A 25,332-nucleotide genomic window follows, 5' to 3' on the forward strand; every position below is an offset into this window, starting at 1 on the left:
TTAGTTTGGGGATGATAAGCTGTGGAAACTCTATGCACAACCCCATATTTATTGAGCAGAGACCGCATGCTAAAGTTGCAGAAGTGGCTCCCTCTATCACTTATTATGGCTTTTGGCACACCAAACCTGCAAAATATGTTGGATCTAACAAAATCCACAACAACTTTAGAATCATTAGTTTTGGTGGTCTTAGCTTCCACCCACTTTGAAACATAGTCAACAGCAAGCAGAATATAAGAATAACCATGAGATACAGGAAAAGGACCCATAAAGTCAATACCCCAAACATCAAATACCTCACAAAAAAGAATAGGCTACTGGGGCATCTCATGTCTCCTAGTAATGGCAGATCCTGATCTCTCACATTGCTCACAGGTGCTGGAGACTTTGTGTGCATCTTTGAAAAGGGTGGGCCAGTAGAAACCACTATCCAATACCTTCCTAGCAGTCCGGTATGGTCCATAGTGTCCTCCTACAGCTGAAGCGTGACAGAACTGGAGCACTGACTGGATCTCATGATCCGGAATACACCTGCGAATAACTTTATCACTGCAAAAACTCCACAGGTAAGGGTCATCCCAAACATAATATTTAGAATCACTTTTCAATTTATCTATTTGGGACCTAGAAGCATTTGGAGGTAAAACAGAAGCAACTAAATAATTTACAATATCAGCAAACCACGGTACAGTATCATGTATAAGCATCAAGTGCTCATCAGGAAAAACATCTCTAATAGGGAGAGGATCAACAACTCTCCCCTCTATCCTGCTCAAATGATCTGCAACTAAATTTTCTGAACCACTCCTATCTCTGATCTGAATGTCAAACTCCTGCAGAAGTAGCATCCATCTGATCAATCTTGGTTTAGCATCTGGTTTCTTCAGCAGGAATTTCAAAGCTGCATGGTCAGAGAACACAATAATACTAGAGCCTAACAAATATGAACGAAATTTATCTAATGCAAACACAATTGCTAAAAGCTCTTTTTCAGTGGTAGTATAATTTACTTGAGCGGCATCAAGGGTACGGGAAGCATAAGCAATAACATGAGAGAGTCTACCAACTCTTTGAGCTAAAACCGCTCCTAATGCATGGTTAGATGCATCACACATTAGTTCAAATGGAAGTGACCAATCAGGTGACTGCATAATGGGAGCTGTAGTGAGCCTCTTCTTTAATTGATCAAAAGCCTCCTTGCATGAACTATCATATATGAATTCTGCATCCTTTTGAAGAAGCTTGGACAGTGGCAGTGCAATCTTGCTGAAATCCTGGATAAATCTCCTATAAAAACCTGCGTGTCCAAGGAAAGAACGCACTTCCCGCACAGAAACGGGGTAAAGAAGAGAAGTAATGACATCTATTTTGGCTTTATCCACTTCAATACCTCTACTAGAGACTAGGTGGCCCAAAACTATACCTTCACTAACCATGAAATGGCATTTTTCAAAGTTTAAAACAAGGTTAGTCTCAATGCACCTGTTCAGAACTTTAGAGAGGTCATGCAAACATGAATCAAAAGAGGAACCATAAACAGTGAAATCATCTATAAACACCTCCATGCAACTCTCTAATAAATCAGAAAAGATACTCACCATACACCTCTGAAAAGTACCAGGTGCGTTGCACAGGCCAAATGGCATCCTAGTGTATGCATAAGTTCCAAATGGACAGGTGAATGTGGTCTTATGTTGGTCCTCTGGTGCAATGTGGATCTGCATGTAACCTGAAAAGCCATCAAGAAAACAATAGTGTGTTTTACTGATAATGTTAATTTTTACTTATATTCTAGTAGCAAATTGGTTAACACATTCAACTCTTTTCTAACTTTTGACTTTGTAATCTTCAATTTAACTTCTCTTTTGTAAGTAAAGACACTTTGGTTACACACACAGGGTTATAAAGATTTAATCCTCATTTTTTGTGACTTTTTGGTTAGGTAATCACGTGGGAAGAAGCCGTGTCAAAGAGAAGAAGCTCGATTGAACTCCAGTGAAGCTAGCTAGAAACTCCAGAAGACCCGCGCTGAGCCCATATTCTACCTCGCTCAGCGCAGTAGATCCAGGGGCGCTGGGAAAGTTGATATCGCGCTCAGCGTGATCAACCTCTCGCCAGGCGCGTTCCGTTATGCGCCCGGCGCGTACCATTTCGCGCTCAGCGCGTCACTTAAAGAATTGCGTGGCTTGATATAACTTCTGGCGGAGCGCGAAAAAGGAGGAGTCTTTTTTGGAGGGGAGACGAAGGTAGAACAGAACCAGGTCGAAGGAGAGAAGCGAGGGCTCATAATTTGACCATTGTTTCTCATTGGTTTTCTTCCATTCTTCCTCTTTTGATGTATCTTGCTATTCTCATGGACATGGATTGCTAAAAACCTCTTGTTGGGGTTAGATGTAGCCAACTTGACTCTCATGTAACTTGTTGAATATATATTTATCTATCTCCTTCATTCAAATGTTAGTATCATGTTCTTGTGCTTAATGCTTGTATGGAATGATCAACTATTACATGATTTTTGATTGCTTTTGGTGTGGGAATATCATTGGTAATCTTGTCTGAGAATGTGGTACCTTGTAGACTTGTGTCTAGGAATGGAACAAGAGCTACTTGTTGTATGGAGCCCTTTAACTTAATGCAAGTGGATTTGTTGAACCATTCAAGGGATTGATATTTGATAATGAAACTTAGGCTCTTTTAACCAAGGAATTGGAATTAGAGAAAATTAGTGGGCTAGCATTAATGTTTGAATGAGAAGGAATGTTTTGTATGCATGAGATTAGAGTTGGTGAAGTCTAACCCTAACATTTCACTCATATAGTCAAGTCCCAAAATTTGCATTTCAAGTGTTTGATGAAAGTCCTCTTTGAATCATTTTACTCTTTTTAGCTTAAAAATTACAACTCATCAAACATGAAATCATTCTTTAGTCTATATTAGCTTAAATTCCACATATTGCCATTGTATTACTCAAGTCCTTTGGGGAGAACGACTATTACTTCTACTTACTACTTGTGCGATTGGTTCACTTGCCATATTGAAAGAAATCGCTTAACATTTACCTGCCAACCTCTCTAAAACTTGATCAATGAATGGGAGAGGGAAATGGTCCTTCCGAGTGGCCTGATTAAGTCTTCTGTAATCAATGCAAACTCTCCAACTATTGGTGACTCTAGTTGGAACCAACTCATTATCTTTATTTTTGATGACTGTAATCCCAGATTTCTTTGGAACCACTTGAACAGGTGAAACCCAAGTACTGTCTGAAATAGGGTAGATGATGCCAGCAGCAAGTAATTTCATGACCTCCTTCTTGACTACATCTAGAATGGTAGGATTGAGTCTTCTTTGAGGTTGTCTCACGGGTCTGGACTCATCCTCTAATAAAATCCGATGCATGCAAATGGCAGGACTAATTCCAGGAAGATCAGCTAATGTCCACCCTATGGCTTTCTTATGTAGTTGTAAAACCTGCAGCAATTTGTGTTCTTGCTCCTCTTGCAGACCGCTAGAAATGATAACTGGTTGCTTATGATCTGCATCTAGAAAAACATACTTCAAATGCTCAGGCAGTAGCTTCAGCTCTAAATTTGGAGGCTGCACTGTGGAAGGTAAAACTGGTTTGTTTGCTGGAGGAGTATCAAGGGATGCTAGAACCTGTTGACCAAATTCTGCAGCATACAATTTAGAATCTGCAACCTGCAAATCTAAATCAACACCTGCAATGGCAGTATTAATCTCTGCACATATAGTACAAACAGTAGCATCATCACAGCAACAACCAGAACCAAAACAGTCTAAATCAAAAATAGGAAAATCTAAATCTAAATCTAAATTTACATCTGTACAAGTATCAACTAAAGTATCAACTAAATCTACAAAGAAAACAGAATGCTCTTCAGCAGGAAGTTTCATGTTTCTAAATATGTTGAACTTCACAATATCATCTCCAAACTCCATAGATAGTGTGCCAGAATGAACATCAATTTTGGTCCGTGCAGTCATCAAGAATGGTCTTCCCAAAATCAGTGTTGGTTTTGGAACCTTATCCTGCATATCAAGAATGTAAAAATCTGCAGGAAAAATCAAATCATTTACTCTAACCAAAACATCTTCTAAGACCCCAAGTGGATGTACAACACTTCTGTTTGCAAGCTGAATAATAACTCCAGTTGGTTTTAAATCACCAAGCTGCAATGACCTGTATACTGAAGTAGGCATCACATTAATGGAAGCTCCCAAGTCTAGCATGGCATCCGCAAAAGTGAGAGTACCAATAGTGCAGGGAACAGTAAAGGTTCCAGGATCCTCACACTTTTGTGGAAGGCTAGACTGTGGGAGTGGAGAAATATGTGAACTCTGTATAAGGGCAAAAACATTTCTTCCCAGGTTTACCTTTTCATTTGTTTTTAATCTTCTCTTATTAGTACATAATTCTTTTAAAAACTTGGCATATCTGGGAATCTGTCTAATAGCATCAAGCAAAGGAATATTAATTTCTACCTTCTTAAAAGTTTCTAGCAACTCCTTTTCCAAATCCGGTTTCTTTGATTGCAACTTTCTGGAAGGAAAAGGAAAAGGAAGTTGTTGTACCTCATGAGAAGGTTTCGGTTGTGCAGAAAGATCATCAACTGGTACCTGTGGTATGTCCTACTGTTGCAACTCCTTACCACTCCTCAAAGTAATAGCACTCACATTCCCTTTTGGATTTATGACAGTTTGAGAGGGAAGATTGCTGGAACCTTGAGATTGAACTTGACTTAATTGGCTAGCAAGCTGTCCAACCTGAATTTTTAAATCTTGGACAGTTGCTTGCATGTTCTGTTGGAATTGCATCTGTTGAGCCGCCATTTGTTGCATCATTTCCTGAAATGAAGGTTCACTCTTTTGTGTAGGAGGTGGTGGAGGCTGCTGCTGTTGTTGCTTGAAAGGATGTTGATATTTTCCAGCAGCAGGTTGAAATGCAGTATGTTGTGGTTGCTGTCCCCATTTTAAATTTGGATGATCTTTCCAACCTGAATTGTATGTTTGGGAGTAAGGATTGTAATTTTGCTGGTGTGGAGGTCTATATTGCTGCTGTTGTTGGTTGCTGTAAACTCCAGAAACATTTGCATCTGATTCTTGGAGAGTAGGACATGAATCTGTAGGATGTTCAATGGCATTACAAATGCCACATGTTCTTGTTGGACATACATTTGCTGCAGCCACCTGTTGTTGACCAATTGCTAAGTGCCTCACCATGGTGGTTAGCTCATTAAGTTTGTTTTCCAGCCTTTGATTGTCAGCACCAACTACCATCTCATTTACTCCTTTTACAACAGCTCCTCTGAATCCGAATTGCTGAGTGTTTGCTGCCATGTTTGTAATGAGTTGTCTTGCAGCATTTGGTGTTTTGTCCATCAATGCTCCTCCACTGGCTGCATCTATCATGCTCCTGTCCATCATGGTTAGTCCTTCATAAAAATATTGAATTAACAACTGCTCACTAATTTGATGATGAGGACAAGTAGCACACAACTTGTTGAATCTCTCCCAATATTCATATAATGTCTCCCCCTGTTGCTGCCTAATACCACAAATCTCTTTTCGGATTGCTGCAGTTCTGGAGGCAGGAAAGAATTTTTCGAGGAACAACCTCTTCATGTCATTCCATGTAGTAATGGTAAAAGGTAAAAAATACAACCAATCCTTGGCTGCACCATCCAGAGAGAAAGGAAATGCTTTCATTTTGACAAGATCTTCTGGAACAGTGCTTGGCCTCATGGTTGAACAGACTACATGGAACTCCTTGAGGTGTTTGTGTGGGTCTTCTCCTGCAAGTCCATGAAACTTAGGCAACAAATGGATTAGACCAGATTTGAGTTCATAGCATGTCTCATTTTCAGCATATTGGACACACCATGGTTGATATATAACATTAGGTGTGGCCAACTCTTTCAATGTAAGTTCATGATTATCAGCCATGTTATACAATTCAGAATCAGTTTCAGAAGAAGAACAAGATTGAAAATTAAAAGTCTCACTATCTAAGCAGGATTGAAAATAAAAAGTAGAATTAATAACTACTTCAGAGTTGACTATACTACTATTATTATTCTGACTAGACCTAGACCTTAACCTATGATGAAATGTTCTTTCTATCTCAGGATCAAAATCATGTAATGTACCAGGGTTAGACCTAGTCATACAAGTAAGAACACATACAAGGTTATGTAGTCAACGGAATGTGTTTTCCTCTGTTTCCCTCTGTTTCCTTTCCCTGTTTTTTCAGCTAAAATACAGCACAAAGAAACCACAAAGAAACCGCAAAGAGACCACACAATATTGCTACAAAAACACTACGAATTACCTAAACAACACAATTCAAGACTAACACAATAGTATTGAAAACTAAACTGCAAAAACAACAATGAATTAGTGATAGAATCAGAGTTAGAATTGAATTACAAAATACTACACTATAAATTCGAAAACATTTCTACTAACAGTTAGTATACATGATATAAAAAAAAAATCAAAACAAAATGACTTATGTCCCCGGCAACGGCGCCATTTTGATATCCACGTCGTAATGGAAATCAAATTATTCCAGGTCCTCCGAATTAAAATGTAATGTAGTGAGCTAACCTAGGTCGAATCTCAAAGACAGAAATCAATTTGTTTGAAGATTTTATCAGTTCAATTAGCAAGGGGATTGAAGAACAGTTTAATGAATACTAGATCATAAATTCGAATCAATTGAAACAAGATGGAAATCTAATCAAATGAAAATACCAATTCAAATCTCATATTTATACGGTAATAAGGAATTAATCCGAATTCCACTGTTATTCATTCAATTCGAATTGGAGAACGAAGAACACAATCGTGTTCTATGGAAAATTAGACACAAATCCGTTTTATAAAATTCCAATCCAAATTGAATCCAACTTCGGTGTTTTAATTTCAAAACGAATTGAATCTGTTCTTGAATTATTTAGAGCTAAATCATAATCATGAATTTAGGTCGAATTAATCAAGAACAGATTAGAGAGAAAGAGGAATTCCAGATTTTAAAGATTTTAAAGAACAGATTACCGCATAATCAGAAACTTGAATCGGTGCAACGAACCTAGCCGAGCATCTTCATCATCCTTGCTTCACAAATCTGTGTTCAAGTCTGAGAAGAAGTTCGTCCAAGAATTTCAAGAAGCAGAAACAGTTCGTGGAGAATGGAGGAGGGAAAAACAACTTGAATTCCAAGAAACTGAATCTGAAAAAAAATCTTTAAACTGACGAAAAGTATATATTGGTTCAATGTAAGTTTTGCTATATGTAAACGACTTAATGGTCCTAAATCTGACTAAACAAGATCCAGCCCATTAGCTAAAGTCACTAATACACTAATTACAATTCATTAAGTCCTAATCTAAAAACAGAAAATAAATCTGCACAGAGCTGCGACTTTGTAGGCAAAATTAGACATCCTTAACGTCTGAACTGGGCTTTTCTTGCAACATAGAAATTGTAAATCTCTTTCTTATCTTTCCAGGGACACCAAGAACGTTCAATTCTAAGGTCTGTAGCTCCAGATATGGTCTGTGCAAGAAAACTGTTCAAAGCAGGAAAAATATGAAAATTAACTAGGAAATGCAACTAATATCTAAAATGACTTACTAAATCAAAACAAATCTAAAAATATCAAAATAACATCAACACAAGTCTAAAATACTATAAACCAAACATAAAAGAATGTGTAAAAATATATCTATCAGAGGCCAATCCCACTACTCAACATACAACTCATACTTAAAGCGAGATTACTCACTCTCATTTACATTGATGAGCGCTAGAAAACGAATGTGGATCTCTCGAATGATTTCCCTTATACGCAAATTCTCCCAAGTCTAAAGCATGCAAGCGTACGTGAAAAGGAATTGTAAAGAAAATTGATAAAAAAAAAGCTTTTAAAAAAAACTTAACTCCCTCTTAACCTCATAGGTAAAACATATTACCTATAGTTACCAAAAATCTTTCTCTCAATTAATAGAATAATAATAACATAGAACATTTAATTATAAACCTTACAATATAACATATTTATATAAAAATAATTAAAATAGTTATTAAAACCAATTCATTTAATTATAATAAAATATCACAATTAATAATTAAGCAAATATTTTTAATAGGAAAATTAGGATATTACATTTTGAAAAAGAGTTAATTTTCTATTAAAAGTGAAATCAAGAGGATTCTCTATCTTAAACAATCAATTGTTCCACTACTCAATGAGTTAGCAAAGAAAAATCTTCCTTCCTTTTAGGGTGAAAAGTTTGAGCAAGCTTTTTAACCCTCACATAGCGAGCTCTTCTATGCAAATGTTATAGCTCTACCAAATCCTTTTAAAACTTTTAACCTAGAATAATTTACATCTTAGTTAGGTGTAAGATTTGCTTTGATGAAAGATAGGCACCCTATTGCTTCTTTAAAAATAACTTATGGAGCCACTATCAATTACTACCCCACAAATAGCCAATAGTTTAATGCTTTTTTCCTAGTCCTCAAATCTTGAGGACAAAACTTTGTTCTTAAGAAGTTTCTTAGTCATGGTGACTTTAGATCACTTTGTTCTTTAGGAAGGCAAGGAAGTTTAGTTGTAAATAGTTTAATTTCTAGGAGCCTAGGTGATCAAATAGGACACTCAAGACAAGTCTTTTTAGAAGTTAGTAACAAACATCCTTTAAAGAAAATTAGAAAAATAAAGTTTGGGTGCAGATAGTGTTGTAGGACTTACAAGGGTTCAAAAGAAACCCAAGAAAAAATAAATAAATAAATAAATAAATATATATATATATATATATATATATATTAAGGATATGCCCATCCCACACATAAAGAGGATTAATAGGCCAAGCCTATTTGATCATCAAGAAAATAACACTTTTAATATTTGCAATTTACTTTCTTTTGCATGTTAAAAAATATGATTTATGGACAAATCCTTTTTAAGAGAGAGGGGATGATGAAATCATGCCTAGGGGCCAAGTCCAAAAAGAACCAAGAGGAGTGAGCTAGATTTGAAGGAAAAAGACACAAGCTCTTATTAAGCTTTGGGTCACTTTTTGTAGTCTACTTTTTCTTATGTAAATATTTTCCTTGAAAATATTCTCTTACATTTGACCTTGTATTTTTAGGTCAATTAGTGTAGGACTTGATTTCTTTTTAATTTTCTTTTTAGGGGTTTTATTAGTATTTTAGGCAAGGTGTAACTAGTAATAGGATATGCACTTATTAAACTTGTTTGACCCATGAGAGAATGGAGAGTATTGGAGCTCCAAAGTGGACGTCCACTTCTATTCCACTAGTTCTCGTGGTTCATTGAAACTCCAACAAGTCACACATTCCACAAACTAATTACACTTTTAGCATCTTGTCATGTGGCATGCATCCATTAACTCTTCTAGATCTAGGATGTTGGTATCTAGTCACACCTTTTGCAACTAACCATGAGGCATGCTTTCATGGACTATTCTAGATCTTGGATAATGACATTTTTAAACTTGTTTGACCCATGAGAGAATGGAGAGTATTGGAGCTCCAAAGTGGACGTCCACTTCTATTCCACTAGTTCTCGTGGTTCATTGAAACTCCAACAAGTCACACATTCCACAAACTAATTACACTTTTAGCATCTTGTCATGTGGCATGCATCCATTCACTCTTCTAGATCTAGGATGTTGGTATCTAGTCACACCTTTTGCAACTAACCATGAGGCATGCTTTCATGGACTATTCTAGATCTTGGATAATGACATTTTTATGAGGGAAATTCAAATTTGAAAATGTAACTAGAGTTAATAGTTTTGAATATAAGTTAACCTAACCTTGGTTACATGTAACCATGGCTAGCTTAACATGCACCACAAGCCACCAAACTCTATATATACATCCTTCTTCTTGTGTACATACCACTTTTGAGATATATGAGAATTGAATTTCTAAAATTTCTCCCTTCAAAAGCTTAGCTCTCTTCTTGGAGAACCTTCTCCTTAAGAACTTTTATCAAGGAATTCTTCCTTGTGGCAAGTTCCTTTTTCTTGCTTATCCTTCACTTGAAAATAGTGCATCACTCTCTACTCTTTTCATCATTTTTTATTTGGTTACATGAAGATTAAGTTCATGGATGAAGATTAAAGAGCATCAATGAAGCTAGAAGAGGAGAAACTCCTATCATCTTCTCACTAGAGTCATCATCATCTAAACTATTTTTAAAATATGAAATAAGTCGAGTTTATATAGTGAAATATTTATGTTGATGTATTCAGTTACATTGATTATGTAATCAATTACTTTGTCCTTGTTGCTACCTAGAAACATAAATAAGCTAAATGTAATTAGTTACATCTTCATGTAATCGTTAAAACAAAACATATTATTTCTAAGTTTGCTTTTTGTTGCTTATGTAATTAGTTACATCATCATATAATCGGTTACATTAGTAACATGATCATATTTTAGAAGACATGATGCACTTTTGAAAAGAAACTATTCCAGCACATTTTCATTAATTAACATCAAGACTTCACAAATTCTAATGTAATTTATTACCCCATTATGTAATTAATTACAATAAAGTATTTTTGATTTTTCACAAATACATGTAATGTTATCAACATTCACTATGGAAAGGTTGGGATCAACTTCAAAAAGTTGACTTTTCCCAATATTTTTTTATAGCGAGTATCGACTAATTCAACATTGAAAAACTATCTATGATGATGGATGAGTGAGCACTTGTCATAGAAATTTTTTTATCATATTTATAATTTTATCATCATATCATTTTTTATGTGGTGTGAATCACACTTGACATGAGTTTTCTGTTATAAGGATCCTTTTTTGCACCCGTGATTATGTGCACATAACAAAAAAAATGAATGGAAAACATTATTTTACCTGTTTTTGTTTTTTAATTTTTAAAGTCTTATTTTGAAACTAATGTCGAACAGATCATTAAAAAAAAATAGAAATGTCAGCAGCACCAGTAACAATTAATTAACTTGTTGAACTATAAAAAAAATATTGTACTAAATTTTTTTTAAATAACAATTTAGGAGAAACAGAATAGTCCCTGAGGCTACACGATTCCTATTACTTTCCACATAAAGCAAAATATATCAAATAAAAATTTAAATGAGAATTGTTTTAAAATTTACAGTGTTGTGATAATAGACTTATTTTATTTCTTTCATTAGTGTTATATTTGAATTATTCTTTTAGCTAGGCTTATTAATGCATCAGTGTTTTCTTAACTTTTTATAATTTTTTTTAATTAAGTTCTTAAATTATATATATATATATATATATATATATATATATATAATGTTCTATAAATTTTATAATTGAGTCTTGAAGTTAATTTATAACGGCTTAAAATGTTAGGAAAAAAAACAATTTATGAAAGTTTTTTTAATATTAGAGATTTAATTGCAAAAATCGTAAAAATTAAATGTTTAATTACAATTTAATTAATTTGAGAGTCTATTTCATTTTATTTAATTTTAAGCTCTCCTATTGTTATTTTTTTTTTAATTAATATTCAATAGTATCAAACTATCAAATGGACAAAAATGAAGCGTGAAGTACTTTTATTTGAATAGGTCATATAAAGATGTGTGACCGTTTGAAATTTAGTGGAGTGGAGATGTAAAATTTTTCAACAAAGATTTTAGAAATTGAAATTTAGGGTTTTTGTTGTGTTTGAGCACTTGTGCTAAAACTAGAAGGTGGTACTAAGTAACACGTCGCCCTCTAATGCTTTTTCTTGCAAGTGTTTTGGCAAGGTTGGTAGTGGATTTGATGGATGAGGAAGGGGAAAAAAGAAATTGCAAGGAAGGAGGCGTAATGGAGCCTAAGTCCAACAAATTTTTGTCACTCATTCATTTTCCAACCTCAAATTACAATAAGAAATTGTGTTTTTCTTCATTGATATTCAAATTCGCACAATTGTTTTTTTTTTTCTTTCTATTTTTTGATTGAAATTCACATAGAATTGGATTTGTCCTTATAACTAAAGCGAGAAATCTTTTTTGATGAGATGGGAAAATGTCTATTTCTTTAACACTTACTAATATAAACATCGGTAGCATGTTTTAATTTTGGATTGTTGCTTCAATTATTTCGAGTTGTAGACAACGCACAGTTAGAATGAACATTTAAATTGCTGTGATGGGTTTAATGGGCATATATATAATATATCGGGAGGTAACCGACCAGACTGAATGGAAGGCTTGGCAGATCAGAGCGACCATGCCGAGCACGACTGCTCGGGTAGTCTCGGTTCACGAGTGGTCGGTCGAGTCGACCAAACGACCGGTTTGTTCTGAGCATGTAGCGACACGGAACTAAAATCAAACAATTAAGGAGGGATTAATTTACGTAATGTGTCAGATTAGTCCCCTAATTTCCTGGGGCCCAGTCCCTAATCACGACCCAATAAGAATCACTATAAATAGAACCCCAACGAAGTACGTAACTAATTTTCAACTACCGCATTTAATATGCCGAGCACTTACTTGAGCGTTGGAGTGTCTTTACAAGCACCTCCCTCACTTCGGACTACTCAAAAAGGAACGAGAAGACCTAGACCCAAGACAGACCCGCAACAGCAAGGACAAGTAAAGTGTGTATCCTAATACAAGAACATATAACATTTTTGTTGAGTCTTAGATATATAGTAGGATGTTAATTCAAAAAAATTTCCTACACAATAGCCTTACCTTGATTATATATATATATATATATATGCTCATCATCTTTACTGGGTGCAAATTATTGCATTGCATCATTAGCATTGTATTTTATCTTTATTCTTCACTTTCTTTACTGCCTTCTCTATTGTCTTTTCCAGCATCTCATTTGGCACCATGTTCTTTTTCAAAAACAACACACTTTGAATCTCAACAATGAGGTGACATTGAAATGCCCACTTAATTTTTTGAGTTACTAATTTCCATAACTAAGTGGTCTTTATTTGTAGTATCATTTCAGTATTCATGATTCAGTTTCTGATATTAGGACTATAAGAAACTAGTATCTTTCATACCAAATTCTTAACATATTATTTTTATTAATTTCTATGAAACATAAAATTAAGACTAGCTAGTTTCTACAACCAAGAATAACTTTGCATCTTCAACCTTCACTTGAGTCTTAATTTGATTCCCAACCAACATATGCCTCTCAACCTCATGCTCGGCCTACACATGCATCTTAATTTGATTCTCAATCTTCACATGCATCTCAATCTGGTTCTCAACCTGTTCATGCATCACAATTTGATTCTTACCCTATACTTATTGCTGAACCAGAATTTGAATTTGATAGTGAAGAAGAAGAAAATTAAAGAATAGAAATGTAATAATCACAACCTACAACTCGTAAGAGAACTTGGATTGTCAATATAAAAAATATGCAATTTAGCAACCACCAAAATCGGTCACTATTTTCTTTAGCGACCGAATTTAATCAATCGCTAAAACCCTGGTCGCTAAGTTATTTAGCGACGGAAAAATTTTCGGTCGCTGTTTAGCGACTGAAAATTTCGGTCGCAATGATTTTGGTCCCTGAAGTGTATGGGACCAAATTAGTGACCGAATAAATCGGTCGCTAAATATTTATTTTAATAAATTTTATAGACGTCGCAAATTTGGTCGCTACGAACCACTCATATTTGGCATCTTAAGGATTTTATTTCACAATATTTAATTTTTTAGCATGTTTTGTCTTTAATTACACAATTTTTGGAAACTTCCCAGAAGGTCACCCATCCCTATATTACTCCAAGTCAAGTACGCTTAACTGTGAAGTTCTGATGAGATAAGCTACCGAAAAGCATATGCATGTTGTTAGTATAAGTAGTACAAATTAATTCATTTAATTCATCCTCAACTATCCAATCTCATACTTATATTATCTTCGAATCCTTATCATTCTGGTGTATCTGGACCGTTATAAATATATAATAATATATATAATAATTATATTACTAATAATAATAATTATATTATATTTAATTAATCTTTATTTATATATATACTTACTTTTATAATTAACAATCTACTTATTTTTATTTAAAATTAATTTTATGATACAATTTTAATTATTTATTATAAATTTAAAAGTTTAAATAATAATTTATATATTTTAAAATAAGAAGAGTTATAATAACACTGGTATAACTTTTACTAAGTATTACACCGCTCAATAACTTTATATTAAACGTGAATTTTGTAAATCCAACCGTCAGATTGAAAGTTCATATCACTTTATATGTTTATATCAATTTTTGTAAAAATTGAACAACAACTTAAAAGTAATCAAAGTGCTCATATTTTATTTGAAATGTATATATTACGTCAATTTTATTTTACAAGAATGAAGTATCAAATCATCTTGAATTCATATAAAATTTTGTATATATATGATCTAAGAGTAAAAAACTTTCAATCTAACGATTGAATTTATAAAATTCACATTTAATATAAAGTTATTGAGCGATGTAATACTTAGTAAAAGTTACACCGATGTTATTATAACCCTTCTCTTTTAAAATAATATTTTTATAAATTAAATTTTAACATTTTAAATAAATTATTAATTAACTTAATATATTTATTCATCTTAAATCTAAGATACAAAATTCAAAAAATGTATTTATCCTTGTTTTATTTTCTAATTATCAACCATTAATAAAATACTAATTTAAAATCTTATCTAGTTATATCATAATATTTTCATATCAAGTTTAAAATCAGATATTAGTTATACAAAAATATTAAAATCATATAGTAAATTATTAATAAGATTCTAGTTAAATAATTTAAAATAATTTAAAATAATCATTTTTATCACACAACAATAAAGAAATATTAATAGTTAAAAAAATACATCTGTACTCTTCCTATTAGAAAAAGAGAGGATGTTATAATTCTTTTTTTCCTTAAGATATCACATCTCTTCTATCAATAAAATTTAAATATAATTTTTTTTAAAAATAAAGTTATCATAAGTTAGAAATATATATTATAAATATGGATCAAAATAAATAAAAAAATTAAAAAAATTCATATAATCTAATAAAAAAATGCCTAAAAATCTAATCGTAAAAAAAACTTCTAAATATTTTTTCACATAAATAACTATTAGTATTAATTATGTAGGAGTGCATATAAATATTATTTTATTATAAATTAATGACTTTCTCTTACAAAAAAAGAAAATGGGATTGATACTCAACAACAATATTATCATCACTTTTAAGCAATTTATAAATTTTTTTAAGTCTTATTTAGCGACCAAATAGAATTTCGTCGCTAATTTTAACTAATATTTAACGATCAAATAGAATTCCGTTGCTAATTTTAACTAATATTTAGCGACCGAATAGAATTTCATCACTAATTGTAACTAATATTTAGCGATCGAATTTAATTCCATCGCTAAAAAAATCAAAATTTTTGATTTAGCGATCGAATTTAATTTCGTCGCTAATTTTAACTAATATTTAGAGACCGAATTTATTTCCATCGCTAAAAAAATTAAAATTTCTGATTTAGTGACCGAATTCAATTCCGTCGCTAATTTTAACTAATATTTAGTGACCGAATTTATTTCCATCGCTAAAAAATTCAAAATTTCTAATTGAGCGACTGAATTCAATTTCATTACTAATTTTAACTAATATTTAGCGACCGAATTTAATTTTGTCGCTAATTTTAACTAATATTTAGGGATCGAATTTAATTTCGTCGCTAATTTTAACTAATATTTAGCGACCGAATTTAATTCTGTCGCTAAAAAAACAAAATTTCTGATTTAGCGACCGAAATAACGACCGAATTTAATTTCGTCGCTAAAAAATCAAAATTTCTTATTCAGCGACCAAAATAGCGACCAATTTTCTAGCAACGACTTAATTTGGTCGCTAAATCGATCGCTATTTTGATTATTCATAATCGATTGCTAAATAGCGACTGATAAATTTCGGTCGCTAATTTCGGTTGTTGTTTTGCAATTTTCTAGAAGTGTGTTGATGTGATTGGTAAGCACTCTAAAACATTTTGATAAGTCAAAAGACAATCTTAGATTATCTCGGACTTAATTTTTATTGTTAACAAACATAGAGGTTTTTTATCAATAATAAATTTTTTTAAATGACTAGGATGAATCTTTCACTAAGACACAATTCGTTAGTAAGACAAATTATGGTATATGATAGCTACATTTAGATGATTTATTAATGAATATAAGATGAACCCTTAAAAAGAAATATGCATTAAATCTTTATCATTTACGATATCTAAACAAGAAATTGACTATGTCTAAATGTTTCCTTGATATATCAAATTTAAAAATACTTCTTCGTCACCAACATTCTACAAAAAGGAAAGAAAGACATGCTTTGCATTAGAAAATGACAAACAAATCTATGAAAATATAGAAAACTGTAGTAAAAAAATTGTTTCATTATTGCAACATCCTAACACACACATGGTTTTACCTACTTGGTACCAAAAGATGATAAGTAGCTTCTTTGATCAGATAAGAAGTGAAAATTTAGTGAAAATATTTAATGCAAGCATTTATTATACCAATAAACATTTTTTGCCTCAACAAACAAATCGTGAAGACAAATAAAGTAAGCTATGAGAAAGAAGCTCAAGGATTTGCAATGGTAATCTTCATTGAAGACTTATAAAAGGAAGCTTAAAGCTTAGAAAGAAAGTGACGATAATTTAGTGACGACAATCTAGAACGAGATACTATTTCTTCACTCTTTTTGTAATCATCTTTATACTTAACCTATTATATAATGCCTTGAAAGGAAGATGAAATAACTTTGTAAACCTTAGTAACTTTAATTTATTGGGTTTGAGTATGGAGAGACATGATTGTAAAAGAATACTCATTATTTAAGCTTATAAACACTTGACCGTAAAACAATATTCGATGTTAAAGCCTTGAGAGACTTTGCGTAAAAAGAATAGTTGGGTAGATTGCTTAAAGAAGTAATTCAAAGAATAATTAAGATTGAGCCAAAAGTAGCTTGGTAAAGAATACTCGTATTTTTCATAAGATAATAGTCTTCGTGGTTGAGATGAACCAATATAAATCTCTAAGTTTATTCTTTACTTCGTCTGCCTTCTTATATTTGCTACGTTGCAACCTTGCACTGCAAAAAGTGGAGTTTTTGAGTAACACTATTTAACCCCTCCTTTTAGTGTTTCCCTTTTCTCCACAATAATATACCTGTTTGATCGATAAATTTAATTTAAATTGATGTTTTCAAATGTATTTGAAAATTCGATAGATGAATAAGACATAAAAAATACAAAGCCACTTATATGAATGATGTTTGGTTGTTATCTCCTAATGAAAGGATTGTTGTGGAGTAGAATGATGAAGACCAAGGCATTGCAAATAGTGGTGCATTGTTAAATAGGTTTTTGGGTCACCTTGCAAGAGAATATGATCTATTCCTTGTCATTTATACCAATTAGAAGAAGATTCCTAAAAATTATAAACCAAATGTACGTAAGGATATTATTCAAGTAAGTGATTATGCATTTTACTTACCTTATAATTTCAATAGTACTACAAATTGTTGTTAACTTTAATTGTCAAATAATTTGAAGGCTAAGTTTTAAATTGAGCATGCTCTTCACATCACTCATGTCTTCAAATTACTTAGCATAAAATGGAGAAAGCATTGTTAAGAATTGTGGATAAAAAGGGATGATAAGACTCGTAATAGAGATGGTTTGATTGAAGTGGTCCTAAAAGGATAAAATTAAGATCAATGAGCATATTTTGTTGACTGTTGTCTAGATTCTAAAACTAAGGTAAAATGAAAATTTTATTTATCTTTAATTTTTATTTACTCTATTTTTAAAAAAATTCTATGTCAAATATTAGGAAAAAGCTTAGAAAAATAAAAATAATAGAAAGAAGCAAACAATTTGTATATGAAAAATTATTTATATATTATGAGTTATGATAAATTTAGATTTTTCATATTTATATGTAAACTGTGAGTAACAAATTGAATGAAAAATTCACAAAATCTTCTTCTATTCAACAAATAAAATTTTATTATATTTTTTAAAGTTATTTTGATTTTTACAAAATGATTTAAAATAATTGAGCTAATATTTAGTGAAAAAAATTAGTTACTTAAATTATTTGTTTGCTAATAACACATCACTTAGTATAGAGAAAAAAAAGTTTAAAAAAAAATACACTTTAAATTATTTTTATTAATTTTAAAAATTGATTGTAGCAAAACATCATAATTTAGAAAGATAAAGCAGGAACTTCCTTATATTAATAATAATAGGGATTCTATAAGCCCTAACACAACTAGGGAAGTTTCAAACTACATGCAAGTGCAAATTAATTTTAGTACACAGCTTTTCAATTCCATAACAACTTATTTCTAACATTGACCAGCCGGAGGAAGAAGTTCTCCTCCGAGAGATCGAGAACTAGCGTAATCTACTAAGAAATTTCGAGTAAGCAATAATACAATAATGTTCCTAAGCCAGTAACGAGACACTGAGTTGGAATTGGAATATTTGTAGTATTTTCTTGATGATGTATACCACGTGTACCTGCTAAATCCTAAAGCATGTGAAGTAATTACGACATTTATTGCTTGGGTAATGAGGATCTAGGAAGCAAAAAATTTCATGCAGATAGGAGGGTTAATTTTGGCGAGAGCGAGAATGGAAGCGGGAAGAGCCCACAGGCCTTCCCCACAAATGAGTCCAGAGGCTGTTGCTGGAATCATGGCCTCTGCCTTCTTCGCATTAGCCTTGTGCCACACATAAACCACCAAACTCCCGAGGCACATATCAATCGCAAAGTACGCACCAACCAGAAAGGGTATCGCCATCACCATCGGCAACGGCATCCATTTCCCAATCCTCTTCGGGAAAACATCTCTCATCATGTTCACCGCCACCGCAAAAGCAAAGAACCCGTAGCATAGCTGCAAGCAATGCTGGGGCAGCGCCGAGAAACCTTCCACGCCCAAAATCGCCATGTTTCTGTATATCAGCGCGTAGGGAGCCTTGAACTCTCCGTGCGGGTTCCCCACATCGAACGCTTTGTAGAACATGAAGAAGCTGAGGGGAGCTATGACACAACCCAGCGCAGTGCCGATTACTTGGCATATGAACATGGCCTTGGGAGAGGTGCGGGTGTAGTACGCTGTTTTGAAATCGTGCATCAGCGTGCAAGCCACGGAGACAACGGACTTAACCAGACCACAACCTACTAGTCCTGCCACCACGCCGTTGTCTCTTCCGCTTATAGCTGCCAGCACGAAGAGTGCCACTTTCCCGTAATTGTGTGCCATGTTCATGTCCGTGAGACCCGTTCCGTAAGCGTTACAGAACGCCAGGGATGGGGCTAGGATGTAAGACACCACCACGTAGTACCATTTCAGCTGAGGAAACATCAAAGGGATTACAATTATTGAAATCACCGACAAAATTATGTATCCACTGCTTCCAATCCACATCGAAATGTTGTCCCTCAGGAACACTTCCTTTTGTTCGAGTTCTTCCGCGTGATCCCCCTGCTTGTCAGCACTTAATGCTGCACCCATAAAATAACCACCCTTGTATTAGAAGCACAATGAATATATCTGTTGGGATAAGCTTACTTTAAAGGAAAAATATATATAATTTTTATATTTACCTAATCATGTATATAATAAATAATCTTGTACGATACTTGAATTGAATGTGCATTTTTTGTTACTAAATTTGACTAATGAATGACACTGTCAACAAAAGTTAGTTAATTCAGTTACTGATGTATATGTATTCAGTTAGTTTCTCTTTGCCTCTCATTTTTTATACATGAAGTGTTTGATTTACCCCTTCTATTGATACATAACATAACACTCATTTGTATCAGTATAATTAAAGAATTGAGGCAGAGAGACACAGGAAACTTTCATCAAGGTTTGCGAAAAAGGTTCTAAAACAAGCGCTATAAAACAAGGTTATGATTCGGGTACTTTCCTCCTCGATTATTCAGCGTTTAGTACCTTGATGGAAGCTTCATACCTTTGAGTTTGAGGTATACCCTGCCCTGCCCGAGATTCTGACTAATGGTGCTTCTCATAGTGCGAAGTTGAAATTTCGGACATCGGAGCATCTTGCGAATGTTTGTTTGGTCGAGTTTCCACTGTATTAGTTTGGATAAACTGAATCCAAGGCTAGTGTTAAAGATGAGGGAGATTTTCACTATGGAAATGAAGTTTCTGAAATGTGGAAGATGGTGAAAGATAGGCTTGCATCGCCACTCTTGATTGATCGTTGTAGAAGGCAGGGTTGGATCTTCTACCTTGTTTAATGCCCCTGCCAAAGGATCTTAAGCTCTTGACTTTTTAGCTTCTTCCCGGCACTGTTGATTTGGTCAATGTGGCTTGTACCTGCTAGGAATTGTGAATTTTGTCCTCCAGCAATGAGTTGTGGGAGAAGAAGTATGAGCAGGAGTTTAATTTGCACCAGTAACAGAGTGTAATGAGTGGTTTTCCAAGCGTTTGTTTGCTGGACCATGGTCTTTAATTAAAATGCATTATTGCTAGAATGCTCGTGAATGACTTGTTGTGAATAAATAATTTTTGTGAGTATTGATCCATGGTACTTGTTTTGGGTTAATATTCAGAACTCTTTGGCCGTTTCATTTGTTCAGTCTTTTGGTTACACGTTATGAATTATTAGGAATTTAGGACTTAAGATATAGTTCTTCAATCTTTCTGCTTTATCTTTGGTTCATGTTAATTCTTCAAATTGAAAAAAGAATGTTATCAAAGCGATAGAAAGGAGTGTTATGTTGATGTATGAACAGAAAGGCTAGTTTTAAGAAACAAGACAAGAAGAGAGTGGAAAATTGTCTTACCGTTTTCACGGTTCTTAATTTTTTCAAGTACACTGAGGACCGAGGAAACTAGAATCTTGACGAAGTTGTATAAGCCATCACCGAGGATGAGAGAAACTGTTAGAAAGACCTTGTAGCCGTACAATGCTTTCATGTTAGTCTCATCTAAATTGGTAGGGAACCAATATCCCTTACGCCGATCAATGAGAGGCCATATGACTCCAAACGAGAGAACGGCCCCAAGGAGCAGAGACAAATTCACGAGGTGGGGGCAAATCATCCCTGCTCCCACATAAGTCATGTTAAAATCAAAATAGAATCTGCAAATTTCAAACAAATATATTAGTAAATATAGGTCGAATAATGGAATCGAAGCCATATTGATTCCTTAAAACCATACGTTTGCTTCCAAGCTTGCAATCCAAAGGTGGGAAACTGCGCGAATCCGCAGCTCTGTGTCCCTTGGAAGAACCACTTGAAAAAACCCCACAAGAAACTCACAGAAAAATACTTCAAGAACCCGCTGACTTGCTTCCTGCAATACAAGATAATTATCTCAAGTCATTGTCTTTAATTTGGTTTAGAAATGATTAATTATTACTTTATTACGACAAAATTCAATTTCTAGTGTTGTTCTTTTTTAACCTCATTAATCCATGATGATTTCTAATTGGATGTTTAATAGAAAAGGAAAAATATATGAAAAATAAAGTGAAACAAAGTAAAAAGTGAGTAATAGATAACAAATAGAATAGAAATTTAATTGTTAGATTGAAGAAAAATTAATAAAAAATTATGAAAAATAATATATATATATATATATATATATATATATATATATAATTAAAAGATAGACAAAGAGAAATAAATAAATAAAAATAAATAAGAAGGTGGAAATTATAATTATATACTTTTTCATTCTTTTATTTTTTTTAATTAAACAATTTCACTTATTTTCACTATTTTATTTTCACTTTTTTCATTCTATTTTTTACTCATTTTTCCTTTAATCAAACAAGGCATAAGGAATTATTATAAATATTACTAAGATTTTTTTTTTTTAAATTCAGATCAGCGTATTTTATAGAAGTACATAAAAATAATGTTTTTAAATTTTATCCTAATTATTAGGAGATTTTCATGTTGAAGAGAAAAGATTAAAAAAAAATAGAAATTTTATAACTAAATGGGATGTTTACTTGGCCAATTTGTCCCCCTGCGTATGGAAACCATTGATGAGAACAGCTGTTGCCAAGCCACTAGGAAACGTCAATTTGAGGTCAACTATCATGATCTGTTCAAGAAGAAATAAGTAGTACCAATAAGTAGTACCAGTCAATATGAATGAGTATGCCGCTGAGTTATTAGAGCTTCTCAATAAATTTTCTTATACTAATCTTTCCTAGATAATTAATTTTCTAATGGAGAGCTTATATATATATATATATATATATATATACGAGGAGGATTTAAACGATACCGGTATAATTTTTATTAAGTGTTACATTGCTCAATAATTTTATATTAAATATGAATTTTAAAAATTCAACCGTTAAATTGAAAGTTTATATCTCTTAGATCATATATATCAAATTTTATATTAATCTAAGATGATTTGATACTTCATTCTCATAAAACAAAATTGACGTAATATATACATTTTAAAATATACTAAAATATAAACACTTTAATTACCTTTAAATTGTTGTTCAATTTTAACAAAATTTGATATATGATCTAAGAGATATGAACTTTCAATCTAACAGTTAGATTTTCAAAATTCACATTTAATATAAAGTTATTGAGCGGTGTAACACTTAGTAAAAATTACACCGGTGTCGTTTGAACCTTTATTTATATATATATATATATATCGGTGTGAAGAATCATAATTTAAATCCAGTGACCAGATTCCAACCATTTTGGGTCATGCAAATTTCAAATATAGGCTAATTAACTTTTCTTTGAGGCATGGAGTCTGGTAGTGATTGACTTGTGTCAAGGCCATGAAGCCGAAATTTTATATTAATTAATTTTATTCCTTATAAACAAAGAATGGGAAGGAGAGAAAGAAAAACCAAAATGAGGAAACAAAATTAGCCAACATGCCTAGTACCAATTAATGAAGAGTATGCAATTAATTTAATATGATGGATCTACATGTTCGAATTTTACTCCTTTAGCATGTTGTATAAACTTAGAAGAGATTTTATTAAAAATCAAATTACTTATTTTAAGAATTTTTATTAAAAATCAAAAGTTCATTTTCAATAATAAAAAAAACTCATTAAAACCAACTCTTGGTCTTCGTAAACAATGAGAAAAAGTGCTCCACATGTGATACATGTGGGATAATATAGATATTATTTGAGCGGTGGATAGTGAAGGCCTAGAACACAAGACATGAGACATGGTGAATTGGTGATACGATGAGTAGAGTACCTTTCTGAGTGGAATTAATATAAAGAGGCCAACAAAGCAGACCACAAAAAGGAAGGTAGTCATCCAAGCAAATCCTGGATCTCTAACAGTATTTGGATTGTTACCCTCAGCCCCCGTTCCAGACAACTCATACGTCTTCCTGTTCAATCCCAAAAGATAAGAAGCAAATCCTCCTGCAACACAAAGTAATTAAAACATGAGAATTGAATGTGCAAATTAATTAACATATGAGATTCAAAATTATTTTCAACATACCATGAACAGCAATGCTATAGCATGAGACAGCACAAGTCTGTATGATGGTGTTCTCTTGGCGAGTGAAGGGCTTGCATATAAAACCAGCCTTGTGGAGCAGTTTGTTCCAGCTTCGGACAAACAAGAAAGCAAGGAGGGCAGCAGAGACGTTGAAGTTAGGAACGATTCCTGCTGAGAGATTCAATTTCATGGCTATTATGCTGTACATGGTTCCAATTACTATGCTCACCACCAATCCTCTCACTGTTATTTGCTCTTTCCATGGCTGGTTTCTCTTCCACTCCACCACCTGACTCTCCACCTCTTTTTCTATTTCTAATTTCTCCTCTTCTTCATGCTTGAGACCACCCGATGAGGAGTTCATCTCTCTCCAACTCTTAACTTTCACTCTGCACAACAACTTGCATCTAATTAATTCATTTTGAAGGCCTTAATAATACGTTCACAAAGTGCATGTAGTTTATAATAATTTAAGTAATTATATGAATGAATTATATATATCTCACCTTATTCCTTATTGATGGAGTTTGAAAGAAATTAATAAAAGATATTCGCAAGGCAAAAGTATTGTATGGATTGGCGTACATTTATAGATGTGTGAAGTGAGATAGCCGCAGTTTCTTTCCATGATTAGTGTTGCGTCTATATGTGTTTAACAGTGCTCACTCTTTGTCAACACTTAACACAGTAAATACTAAATACGTCGTCTTACCTGCCTTCAATTATTAATATTAGCTTTACTGAATTTAATATTAATAACATCTATTTGTTTGATTAATTAGTTAAAAGTGATCGGCCGGTTCACACATATGGTTAATGAAGTTTCTGTTTTAAGCTCCTTAAAAACCATTTAACATCAATATTTATATAATTTTTGTAAGATCCATAACTTTTTTTAAATTTTTTTTACGTAAGAATAATTATTCATAAAATTAAATTAATAAAAATATTCATAATTGATTATATTAAAAACCTCTCTTAAATATATTGATTTTTACCAAAATTCGTCTTATTCATTCATCATATTTTAAGGTATTGATGGCAAGACTAGGTAAAGTGAATGGGTGTCTTCTCTTGACTTTGTTCTAATGACTTGATCTTTTCCTTCAGTAAAATCTATTCAAGATCCAGAAGAAGAAGTGGAAATGCATAAATGAATAAGAGGACGCACCAAGGCCAAAGGAGCAAAGGATTGCTCAGAAGGTGCTAAACCTAGAAGGCTTCTAGGTTCCCTAAAAGCTAGGCATGTAAGTGACTTTGAGAGAGAGTTTTGCTGAAGCAAAATGATCAGAAATATCAATATAGTCAAAATGATTACAAGTATGAAGGATCAAGACTTAAATAGGTGTGGAGGCTAACTAGGTTGGCGCCAATCACAAGCTAAACATTTGGCGCCAAGAATTTGAATTTCAAATGGTATTTGAATTCAAATTCTCGACCACCATGTGCTTCACCGTGATTCTAGGAGCTACCATGCATCTAAATTACATTTAGCAAGCATTTATGGTGGATTTGGGGGTGTCACATGTGCAGCCACACTTTGCTTAAAACATATGACCCAAATTCAACTTAAATTGCTTCTAAATGAAACCTAGATTTAACTAATCTTGCCTACTTTAGTAATCCTTCTAATTTCCTAATCTAAGGGCCTAAATACATTGGTCAATCAAATAGAAATAATAGGAAATAATAAAAGAAGCA

At 32.9% G+C, this 25,332-nt stretch overlaps 1 protein-coding gene, 1 non-coding gene and 1 pseudogene across 2 annotated transcripts; 1 reads left to right on the plus strand and 2 right to left on the minus strand.

Annotated features, from left to right (window-relative positions):
- Positions 1-314: 314 nt before the first annotated feature.
- On the minus strand, positions 315-7,850 carry LOC145959019 (uncharacterized; annotated as a pseudogene).
- LOC145949426 (small nucleolar RNA R71) lies at positions 5,486-5,590 on the plus strand. Its single transcript, XR_014427634.1, has one exon. It is a non-coding gene; the product is annotated as a small nucleolar RNA R71 (small nucleolar RNA).
- A 10,482-nt stretch (positions 7,851-18,332) lies between the features above and the next one.
- Positions 18,333-24,292, minus strand: LOC109791585 (metal-nicotianamine transporter YSL1). Its single transcript, XM_083076428.1, has 7 exons — positions 24,138-24,292; positions 23,632-24,020; positions 23,377-23,549; positions 22,134-22,228; positions 21,335-21,469; positions 20,956-21,254; positions 18,333-19,641 (listed from the first exon to the last, which is right to left on the minus strand). Exons 2-7 carry the CDS (start codon positions 23,993-23,995, stop codon positions 18,710-18,712), a joined length of 1,998 nt encoding a protein of 665 aa, XP_082932554.1. The 5' UTR covers positions 23,996-24,020; positions 24,138-24,292; the 3' UTR covers positions 18,333-18,709.
- Positions 24,293-25,332: the final 1,040 nt, after the last annotated feature.

The sequence above is a fragment of the Cajanus cajan genome, chromosome 6 (genome assembly GCF_000230855.2).
Source record: "Cajanus cajan strain Asha chromosome 6, NIPB_CcT2T_4, whole genome shotgun sequence".
In the NCBI taxonomy this organism is placed as follows: domain Eukaryota; kingdom Viridiplantae; phylum Streptophyta; class Magnoliopsida; order Fabales; family Fabaceae; genus Cajanus; species Cajanus cajan.